The sequence below is a fragment of the Typopeltis vanoorti genome, chromosome 2 (genome assembly GCF_054136105.1).
Source record: "Typopeltis vanoorti isolate ZY-2024b chromosome 2, IOZ_Tvanoo_1.0, whole genome shotgun sequence".
Classification (NCBI taxonomy): domain Eukaryota; kingdom Metazoa; phylum Arthropoda; class Arachnida; order Uropygi; family Thelyphonidae; genus Typopeltis; species Typopeltis vanoorti.
The window spans coordinates 42,425,930-42,438,366 of record NC_143550.1 but is presented as its reverse complement, the minus strand read 5'-3'; the positions used below and the strand labels follow the sequence as shown (position 1 = coordinate 42,438,366).

Here is a 12,437-nt window from a genome sequence, read left to right as displayed (position 1 = left end):
TCCAGGAACTCCCTGATTTTGGAGTGCTTTGATTATTGCATTAGTTTTGATGGAATCAAATGCTTTTTCATAATCAATGAAGTTTAAACAGAGAGGCAATTGTTTTTCTTCTGCTTTTTCTATTATTTGTTTTACTGCATAAATATGATCAGTTGTGTTAAAGCCTTTATGGAATCCTATTTGTTCTACTGGTTGATTTGAGTCCGAAGAGGTGTTAACTTGTTTGTTATTACTTTAGCACAATAACACATAATCCATAGCACAATCATAAGGATTCCATAAGATTTGCACTTTCAGAGTTTCTTATGGAATAGAATAGAATGCAAATCTTATGGAATAGAATGCAGAGAACACCAATATTAGATGAAAAAAAAAAGTGAAAAAGCAATGGCAGCATGCTACTCACCCAAAAATGTTCTCAGTATTATTAATTATTCTAGTAAAAGTGCTGAAAAGAGAAAAGATAACTCCTAACATTTTTACCTACTCGATATCAAATAATTGATATTTGTTATTCTTCCTTGAAATAAGTTTCTAAAGCCTTTTAATGACTTTTTTCCAAATAAATAATTAGTAGGTATCTATTTTAGTATGAGGAATAATAAAGCGTTTATCCCCACAACACAAACTAGCTAAAATCCATTAACATAATGTAGTCAGAATCAGTCCCTCCCTCTGAATTAAATTCATCTTTCCTCAGTGATTCTTCACTTCATTAAACATCTAACATGATGTTACGTTACTTTTTCTGAGAGAATTACGAGATAAATTATATTAGTAAACCTTGTAAAAGTAGTATGCAGTATACTACTTTTAACTGCAAACTTTTTTTAAAGATTCCAGTTTAAATAGGCACATTGAGAATGTCATAATTTGGCCCAATTAAACAAAGTTGCGTGTTAAGAGATAAAAACTGTATGTACAAGTTTATTGCTTAGCAAAATTACTGAGTTATAGATAAATTTAAACAACTGGCTTTAATTAAAGTATTGCCTTAAAAATAATTTCATTTATATAAGTATTAAGCATGCATGTTCTTCTTAGCAATTAATGGCATTTTAAGACATGTTCGAGTTTAGCCTGTCAGATTTTTTTTTTTTTTTTTTTTTTTATGGCTGCAATTAAACAGAATCAGTATAGGTTATTTAGTGCAGATTTATATATTTCCTTCCGGCATGAAATATCATAATCCAGTAATAAATTTCTAACTCCTGGTTAGTCACTCATTCAAGTTCAGGGGTGTCATCCCCCATCACTTTCTTTTTCTTCTAATGTCATATGATGATTTGCTTCAGTTTCCTCCTCAAAGTCTTCATTTTCATTATAGTATTGAAGACAACTATCAAGGGATTCAAACTCTTCAGAATTTCTGATGTAGTTTGCATTTAATAGGATGTCATTTTTACTGTCGGCCATATCTAGTATATCCATGATTAAATGCTTAAGCCATAGTGAACAAAACAGTTTCAGATAGTCTTGTTGCCTTGCCAACTATTGGCTGTAAACCATATTTGCTTGTAAAAGATTAACATTTGCCCTGACTTCTTTTGCAGTTGTTGAGAACCAGTAAAATTTTTCTTGATTTCCATTTGTAATTCCATGTCCCAACTCATAAGCTACGTCTTAAAAAATTCAGATATCATCCATGCATTTTTGTTCACATGGTACTGAATTAGTAAACTTTCTGTTCTAATCCCTTTAAAGCATCAAGGCCAGGCCATTTTTCCAATAACTAATACCTTTCATTTACTAGTTCCAGACATATTTGAACAGCATAACACTGGGAACCATCTGATGTGGCACAATAATATAGCCTTGTTTCATCAATATTGCAGGTTTTATCAGCACTAAATTTTTCAATCAAGATTATGTAATTTTTCTAACACTCCATGTGGTAAAGGTTATTGGCTGGCCAGGTTAAACAGTGAGCAAGAAATAAAAGAAGCAAATTCATGTTATATTCTCATTTGTTGAAAATGTTGAAAATCTCTAGAAAAACTTTTTGTTTTTCTAGACTTGTTCCAATAAATTGGCTGTCTCAATTAATTGGAATCTGCTGTGGTTTTATGCAGCAATGATATACCAAAGTTATTGGAAGTTTTCCAACTTGGTTATACTTAAATTAGAGATACCAAGAAATTATATACTTGGTTTAATTCTTTATCCAAGTGTAAGCAAACAATTTTTTGCACTTGAGCTATTTTTAGGACTGGGGTAACTCGTATAAATAAGCTAAATGACTTCATATCATTTGCCTTAGTATCCCATAATGCAAAGCACATCTCCTGTGGACATGTATAATGCTATGCAATATGGGAAGGTCACTACCCAGACTGGTTTCGACCTTTATTGAGGTCAAAACCAGTCTGGTTTCGACCTCAGAGTGTGCTCTTAGAGAATAGAGACCAATGTAAGAAAGCTAAACAGTGTGTAAAACTAGCTAAACAAAAGTCATAGGAGGACTTTAGCAAGAATATAGAAAATAAATATCAAGAAGGTGGCAAAATATTCTGGAGGTTGTTGAAGCTTAGGAATGGAGGAAAGAGTGCAGTAAAAGGAGTCAGAGATGATAAAGGTGACATGAAAATGGGAGAAAAAGATATCCTTGAAGTATGGAGTAATTACTTTGAAAAACTGCTAAATGAAACAAGCAGTGATGACAGCATGGTGGTAAAAAACACTGACCAGGCATGCAGTCAGGAATATATATCCATACTTGAAGTAGAAAAAGCCATCAAAGGCTTGAAATGTGGCAAGGCAGCAGGGGTAGATGATATTCGACCAGAAATGCTGAACTATGGTGGTATAAGAGTCTTACAATGGCTGCACTGCATAGTTCAGAAAGCTTGGACAGAGGGACAAATTCCCGATGATTGGAGTAGAGCTCTCATAGTACCCATATATAAAAAGGGAAATAAAACTGAATGTGAGAATTACAGAGGTATTTCCCTACTGAATGTTCCTGGCAAGATCTATGCAAGTATACTTGAGAAACGGTTGAGAAGAATTGTGGAAGAAAAGCTTGGTGAAGAACACGCTGGATTCAGTCCAAATAGAGGCTGTCAGGATCAGATCTTCACTTTACAACAAATATTCGAGAACGCATGGGAATATAACAAAGATCTGTATTTAAGTTTTGTCGATTTGGAAAAGGCATATGACAAGATGCTAAGAGAGAAGCTATTCAATACGCTGCAGTTATATGGTGTCAATGGGGCATTATATCAAGCAATACTTAGTCTTTATTTGAGTTGTAAGTCAGCAGTTAGAATTGAAGGAAGTACAGGAAGATGGTTTAATGTTAAATCTGGTGTGAAGCAAGGATGTAAATTATCCCCTCTGTTATTCATTATCTATATGGATCACATTATGAAGGAAAGTGGTATTAAACATGATATCAGAATTGGAGATGTTAATGGCAGCTCTTTGCTTTATGCGGATGATTTATACTTCTAAATAAATCCGCTACAAGTCTACAAGATTCTCTGACTAAATTGAATAGCTGTTGTAATAGATATGGTATGAAGGTCAGCAATAAAAAGACAAAGACAATGAAAATAGGCAGAATCATTGAAAATGTCAACTGTGTTGTGAATGGAGAACTTGTGGAACAAGTGAAACATTTCAGCTACTTAGGCACGATTTTTACTGAAGATGGTAAATTAAATATAGAAATAGACAACAGAATCAGCAAAGCTGGTATGGTAGGAATTCAATTGAATAAATTCATATGGAATAAGAGAGAAATTAGTAAGAACACTAAATTAGCTGTATGCAAGATAGTGTTCAAACCAGTTTTAACTTATGGATCTGAGAGCTGGGTCAGAAGTAATACACTTGACCAAAGACTAGAGACTGCAGATATGAGAGTCCTGAGAAAGATTATAGAAATGAACAGATGGCATCAATGGCAATATCATATTAAAAACGAGGATATTATGAAAGAACTTGACATTGTCAACATCCAGGAATGCATTGGCAGAGCTAATCTCAGGTGATATGGTCACTTAAACAGAATGGGCAAAGAAAGATTAGCAAAACAAGTGTTCTCTGCCGGGTTGGCAGCAAAACGACCCAGAGGAAGACCAAGATATTGGTGGATTGATACGGTACAAAGTGCCTTAGACGATAGAAATATTAAATCTGATAATGTTGGAGTCGTGACAACTAACAGACTGATTTGGAGGAAAATTGTAGAGAGGAAGTTAGTAATGATGTAATTTTTTTCATGTAGTACTATCATATCCTGTACACCCCTTGAGGGTACATGGCAGGAATTTGATGATGATGATGTAATTTCTTGGTATCTTTAATTTTTACCAAAGTTAATTTGAATAAGGAAACAAAAGTACACAAAATAAAATTTCCTAATTATGAATTTTTATAATGGTACTTTTTCCTTCAATATTATCATGGTTGTTTCATTAGTTATAGAATTAAGTTTGCTTTTGCCCTATCTCTGATTCAAATAGAGTTATAATCTATTCTTGATAAGATGTCTTTCATTATAGCAACTTCTTGCAGGAGTAGTGTCACATGAGTAGATTGTTGAGCCATGTGAGAAAGTGATTAGATCTCAAGTTTTTGGGATAGGGTGTTCAAAGAGCATAAATTATTATTGTAACAGATTAGTTTCTCTTTAGCATGCAAAATCATACTATTTGAGATCAGTGTGTCTCAGTAGTGATATGCTGTGATGGACTCTTTTTATATATGTATTAACACTGTGTACAGGTATTTACATGCTTAAAATGGCTGATGGAAAATAATAAACAACTCCATAATAACACATTTAGAACAAGTTTAGCCTCTCTGGACAAAATAACTTGCATAGATTGCAAACTGTATTAGCTCTAAAATAGCAAGAGAGGATCACCTTTAATAATTCCAGAAATGTCTGCTGGTGAAATATTTATTAAACAAAAGTGAGGCCACATCTATTCTAACCATCAGGTTGTTAAAGTTGAAGGAGCAGTGCTTGTCTGGTATGGGCAAATCAGTCTTGTGATTTAGACTTGATTGCTGCCTGAAGCAGAAAACAATTCAGAATATTTTTACAGAATTAAGTTTTTTAAGTAATGAAAATAATGTTCTCACAGTTAAATATTTTAGCATTATCTTTATTTTTGAATCAAAACAATACTACTAGAGTCTCAAGTAGTAATTTTGAGCATAATTTCAAAACCGTATATTTCACAAGAAATAATTTGGAATTCAAGTATTCTCATAAAGTAGCCAGTCATAATGTTTAGAGATTTACAGAAAATCATGGTTTGCAACTAGAAAGTAATCAAATAACCTGCTGATTTTTTACACTCTTTCTTTGTGGCATTTTGAACATTTACAAAAAAATCCATTGTTTTTAGGGAAAATTTAGTCAGACTAATTATTTTTGAAGGTGACAAAATTCCTATATAATGTTATGTTAGTGATAGCAGATTTAAACACGAAAAAAAGTTTCGTGGGGAGGGGGGAGAAATTCTCTGAATTGGGAGTGTTAACTACTGGCAAGCAGAAAGGCTGAAGAATCTAGCAAAATGGTGAGAAATAGTATTGCAAATTTAAAGAAAAACATCTAAAAATGGAGGAGGTTGGGGTTCCAACCACTGGGTGGAAATAATTATCAATTTTTATAAAATTCAGTGCTGATGAAATCAGCACCTAAAGAAAAAAAAAACATATTTGATAAATGAAGAAAAACTTTGGTAATTGCTAATAAAAGAAAAAAAGGTCAGATGTAAAATTATGTCCACAGTTACAGTGAATTTGACCGAAGGAAGATCTTGATTAATGAAACAGTTTTTAAAAAATGTGCAAGTTTTAAATAAAACTGATTTATGCATCTACGTTGTTGGCCAATTTGATGTCTTTTAATTTGATCACAATTTTAAACCGGTTTAATATATTCATCCTGTTCTTGAATAATTATATTAATCAAGCAAAGATGTATCATCTTTATAAAAGGTGTCCCAAAATTCACGCAAGATTTAAATTTAGCGCCATTTGTGCGGTAAAGTGTTGCCAACGAGAAAAAAAAGACAGCGTGACAGCTGACAGTTCAGGGTTATTAAAAATGGAGTGCTACATAAAAGAACAACTCATTTTCATTGTTGAGCAATATTTTAAAAATAATGAAGGTTTGGCAGCTACAGTTTGCAATTTTCGTACAAAATATGGTTGGAATAGTGATTTAACTTCAACTGTCAAAAGATTAATTTAAAAAATTCAAGGAAACTGGATCAATTAGTAATCTTATACACTGGCTGTCGTTCAACAGAAAACATCGAAGCAGTTCATGAGAATGTTGCTGAGAGTCCAGGAACATCAATTCGGCACTGTGGTCTTGAATTGGGCATTTCAAGAAGCTCTTTACAGTGTATTCTCACGAAAGATTTGCATCTTTATGCTTACAAAGTTCAATTGACTCAAGAACTGAAGCCTACTGACCACACAGCGAAGAGAGTTCATTGAATGGATTATGGAACAACAAGTGGATGCTTATTTTTCAAATGAAAATGAGGCTCATTTTCATCTTGATGGCTTCGTTAATCAACAAAATGTCGCATTTGGGGTTCAGAAAATCCACAAGTGATGAAAGTTGAGAAACAAATGCATCCACAATGTGTCACTGTTTGGTGCGGATTTTGGGCTGGAGGCATCATCGGTCCATTCTTCATCGAAAATGTGGCTGGTAAGGCAATAACAGTTAATGGTGCTCGCTATCGCGACATGATAATCCATTTTTTTGTGCCTAAATTTCAAGATATGGATGTGGACGACATGTGGTTTCAACAAAACGGTGCCACATGTCATACAGCCCGAGAAACAATTCAATTACTGCATGAGTCATTTCCTGGTTGTGTAATTTCCCGTTTTGGTGATCAGAATTGGCCGCCCAGATCATGTGACTTAACGCCATTGGTCTTTTTTCTTTGGGTTTTTTGAAGTCTAAGGTTTTTGCCAACAAGCCCACGACCACTCACGCCTTGAAGGAGGAAATTGAGCACTGTATCAACGAAATTCAGCCACATTTATGTAAAACATTCATGGAAATCGACAAAAGGGTGCGTATGTGCCAGCAAAGCCGTGGAGGCCATTTACCCGATATGCTATTCCATGCATACCCCTATACTGTATACCTTATGAATCAATAAGAAATTACAATTTTTAATTAAAAACCTGTGTTTTCTATCAAAATTACTTCTTGCGTGAATTTTGGGACACCCTGTAGAAGCACACACTTATTGTCTCACAAGCTTTATTTTATTTTTATTTTTGTTTTAAATTTAATAGAAGCTGGCACAAAGGATACCAACTAAAAACAAAATGATTTGGTATGGGCTTTTTCAAAATTATATTATTATTATTACTAGATACCTCTAAAGAGTCAGGGAACTTATCAAAAGAAGCCATATATCATCCATACACACAGAATGCCATGAATTCATTAATGCTGCTTGCACTCACCACCACCTCCAAAGGAAAACTATTCCAGACACATAGTCACCACTCAATGTCCAAAAAATCTAGCTCTCATCCCTTTCATGATCATATTCATTCTCAGTTTCCATTAATGCCCACTCATCCTTTCCCACCTTCCATTAAATAAAAAAATTCCATCTACTAATATCCTACAAAGGTTGTTTGAAAAGTTTGGTAAAAAAATAAGTTAAAATAATTTTTTTTTTGGAAAAAATCACCTTTATTTCTCAACATTATCATTAAGGTCTACACATTTGGTCCAGCGAGTTTCCAATTTTTTCATCCCATCTAAAAAGTAGGATTTGTCAAATTGTGCAAAATAGTCATTGACAGCTTTGATAACACCCTCGTTTGGTGAAAATTTTTAAGTTTGGGAACAAGAAGTCACATGGGGCTAAGTCTGGAGAATACGGTAGATGTGGAACCAATTTGAACCTCAATTCATGCAATTTTGCCATTGCAATGGCGCATTGTCTTGATGAAAGAGCACTTTTTTGTGCAATAATCTTGGCCGATTTTTCTTCACTTCTTCTTTTAAACGGTCCAACAATGATGCATAATAGATTCCTGTTATTGTCTTACCCTTTTCCAAATAGTCTATCATGCTAATTCCTTGGGAATCTCCCCCCCCCCCAAAAAAAACAGTGGCCATCACTTTCCCACTTGACAAAACAGTCTTCGGTTTTTTGAGTGAAAGTGCATGAAATTGCTGAGATTATAGGCATCTCAACTGAACGGGTGTATAATATCCTGCATGAAAAATTGCACATGAAAAAGCTGTGTGCGTGATGAGTGCCACGATTGTTGACTGTTGATCAAAAATGCATGTGAAGAGACATTTCAGCTCAATGTTCGGCGATGTTTAATCGCAATTCGCAGGATTTTTTGCATTGATTTGTGACTGCAGACTAAACTTGGATCCACCACTACACACCTGAGTCCAAGCAGCAGTCAAAAACAGTGTAGAATGCCAGGTGAAAAAGCATTGTCCACTGTTTTGACTGCTGCTTGGACTCAGGTGTGTAGTGGTGGATCCAAGTTTAGTCTGCAGTCACAAATCAGTGCAAAAAATCCTGTGAATTGCGATTAAAAATCGCCGAACACTGTTTTGAAATGTCTCTTCACATGCATTTTTGATCAACAGTCAACAATCGTGGCACCCATCATGCACACAGCTTTTTCATGTGCAATTTTTCATGCAGGATATTATGCATCCTTTCAGTTGAGATGCCTATAATCTCAGCAATTTCACGCACTTTCACTCAGCAGTTTTACATAACAATACCATGGATTTTGTCAATCATTTCCTTCGTAGTGACCTCAGTCAGATGGCTGAAGCTCGCTTCATCGTTGATGGACTTATGACTATGTTTAAGCTCATTTATTCAAAAATAAATACAGGGGGTCCTTGACCTACGTCATCCTCGACATGCATCGTTTCAACTTTACGGCAGTAATCCCATAAATAATTTAAAAAATAAATTTCAACTTGAAGCAGCACGACGTAAAATTCAAATGTCGTGGGCAAACTTCTTTGTGAGCATGGCAGAATACACCGTTACGCAGCGTTTGTTTGGGAGAGGTGGCGTCGCTTGGGTCCCATCGTACACTCTTTGGGTATGCGTGCTTTGTTTACATCCGTTCTCTCACTTCTGTGTTTTATTGTGACTTTTTTACCCTTCAATATGGCTCCCAAACATAAGGCAGACTCTTCCGATGGCAGTGTGTCGAAGAAAAGGAAAGCCATTACATTAGAAGTGAAATTAGACATTATTAAAAGGGAGAGACACCAACGAACATCGGCCGTGCATTGAATTTAAGTTGTACCACAGTCTCGACTATTATCAAGGATAAAGTTTGCATCCTTTCACGTGTTCAAGGATGAGAACATTTGTCATTTTTTGAATTGTTCTCATTTTTATGTTTGTTTTTTTATTAGTTTCATTTTTGTCATTTTTCTGTACTATACAGTAATTATGTTCTCCCTTTCATTTTCCTATGGCCTAGTTCTGTTTCTTGATATATATGTATGACTTTAGGATGTTTTAGGTTAGGTAAGTAACTTAGGCTATGGTAATTCTAACTTCCATCGAAAATCGCCTTACGTCAGTCCATAGGAATGGATCTCCGGCGTAACTTGAGGACACCCTGTAGTCTTTAATGCTGGCACAGACACCCCATGAACTGCATCTAACGTGGCTTTGATCTGCATGGCCATCCACTTCTTAAAATAAAAATGTTTTATCACTGCACGAAACTCGTTTTTTTCTCCATTTTTATGAAAAATGAGAACATGGTCATTTTAAATGTTTGCCAAACGAGAACTACACATTGCACATCACTAAAATTTTGCCAGGGATCATGAAAAAGATTATATGTGCCGACACTGGTATGAATGAACAAATTGTGTCGCTGTCTATTGGAAATTTACCAAATTTTTCAAACAACCCTTGCATATGTTCCTTTCAGAATTTTGAAGGTTTCTATCATATCACTCTCCCTTGTTTGCTAGCATCTGCAGTCCATAAATTTGTAATCCCTTCTCATAATCTACATTCTCCTGTTTCCAGTATTATCTTTAACACTCGTCTTTTCATCCACATCATTTCAAAAACCGGTGACTAGATCTGCACAGATTATTCCAGGTGAGGTTGTATCAAGGCTTATAAAGAGGCAAAATTACTTCTCTATCCTTATAATGTCAATGTTTGTTTCATTGCATTTAGCATCTGAGTTGTATTTGCAATCCTTGCCAATCCCCTAAATTCATTCAACTATCCTAGCAAAATCCCACTATATAATACACCATTGGATATCTCATTACACTAAAGTGCATAACTTTGCATTTACTAACATTGAACCTAGTAGCCATTTTCACATGTCAATAATTATAGCCTATTCAAATCCAAAGTGCTGCATGTCAGTCACATTCCTGATTATCCCACCTATCTTTGCATTATTAGCAAACAGCAATGGGTTTCATATGAAATCCTTCCCAAGTACTGATCCTTGGGGTACACCACTGGTCACCTTAAACTTGCAGACTCATGCCCCCCCACACACACACCACTTCAGTAAGTCATCCAAGATCTTATCTAAAGTAATAGTTTATAATCCAAATTTCAACTTATGCAATCACCTTCCATGCTGTATCCTGTGAAAAGTTCAGAATCAAAATGTGAGTAAGTTACTCATATATGACCTTTCCTTAGTAAATCATGCTGTTCATTACAAAGTATGGATTTCCTGTCAACTTATTTCTGTATGCGAACCCTTACCAGCTCTTCCAAAATTTCACCATCACTCCAGAGATACTAATAGGTCTTTAAACACATCTTTTCACCACTCTTGTGCAATGGATTATCTTACTTTCTACTCTTATGGAATCTTCCCTATGCTGAGACTCAAATTATACAACCAAGTCAAAAGACTGAACCAGTTCATCTGAACACTCTTTTAGCATCTGTGATGATATCCCATCAGACTATTCACTGAATTCTTATGCAGTTTATGTAACAACCTCTAGTATAGTACCTCTTTCTCATATACCTGAGTTTCTTCATTCAGTTTAGAGGCAATATTAAGTTCCTTGTTGCATACATTACATTGATGGTTCTGTATCTCTTCTGCATCTGCATTCATTAATGTTATTTTTCGATATTCATTCTCTCTTCTACTTTAAACATAATGATAAAATTCTTATGAGTTGTCTGTAGCTTGCAGATTTCTTTTCATACCAAGACTTGGCATTCTGTACAATACTTGTAATGTTTCTAGTTTATGCCTTATAATTTTCATAACTGACGTCATCCTTATGCACATATTTTTTCCACATCATCTTTTTCTTTAAGAATTTCTTGCTTAATAATACTGCCCATCCATTTCACTCCTATCCTGTATATTCTTCAAACTTTAGGAACACATTTTGATTTTGCATCATTTAATTTTTTAATGCTTTCCATGCACTGTCAATATCCTTTTCATCTGGCAACTGATACCATTGAATCAAACTTAGTATTTTCCTTAGTTTGTCATAATTTCCTGCTTTGTAGTTCAGCATATAACTTTTTTTGAATGGAACATCCATCTGTTTAGCCACTTCTCAGGTCAGCACAGCATGATCACTGTCACCATCCAGAAGCAGAATAGTTACCTCTTTGACAGACCCCCCCCCCTCCCAATCCTGATGCTATAATCAGGACTAGTACTCTTTTACCTCAAGATTCCTTCTATCATGTGGCTTAAAGAAGTTATCTTGCATCATCTTAATAAATTTGTCTTCATTCTTCTCATGAGATTTCACTAATACCCAATCAATATTCAGATAATTAGTTATGAATGATGATTACTCATTTAGCACACATCGGGTTGATTTGGTGATGGATTTCATCATCCACCAACTAATCCATTAGTTCGGTAATAACACTCCACTATATATTTGATCTTATTAGACTCCAATTCAATCCAGATTGCTTCAGTCTCACTGCTTCATGGATAATTGTTAATAATATTGCAGTCATGGCTTTGTACCCTAACTGGACTCAAATCATCAGATATCATTAGCAGCACACTCCCAGAAAACCCAGCAGGATAACTTGGATCACTATTCGTATCTAACTTATGCAGACATCCTTATACTTAATTATAAACAGGTCCAAGCCACATTGAACAAAAAAATCATCCTTTCATCATAATCACCTCCATATGCAGAGTCATTTTGCTTATTATTGTTTTGATTATTATATTATTTATAATTTTATTAGTAAATGGAAATAGTTTCTTTCTTCAGGTGTATTTTCTTTGTTGGAATCAGTTCCTGACAACCACAAATATAAACTTAGCATTCTTCAGCCTAGTGATCCACGTGCCTTTTTCAGAACTGTAAGCAAAGAGGTAAGGTTTTTTATCTCCTAATTATAATTACCATAGACCATGTGATCTAGCTTGCGTTTTAT

General features: G+C 34.8%; 1 protein-coding gene across 1 annotated transcript in view; it reads left to right on the top strand.

The window, feature by feature from the left end:
* LOC150108966 ((E3-independent) E2 ubiquitin-conjugating enzyme UBE2O-like) overlaps positions 1 to 12,437 on the top strand; it is a 360,964-nt gene that overhangs the window by 204,006 nt on the left and 144,521 nt on the right. The window contains exon 16 of the mRNA XM_090411140.1: positions 12,272 to 12,375. Within this exon, the coding sequence (XP_090267266.1) occupies positions 12,272 to 12,375 (104 nt within the window). The remainder of the gene's footprint in view (positions 1 to 12,271; positions 12,376 to 12,437) is intronic.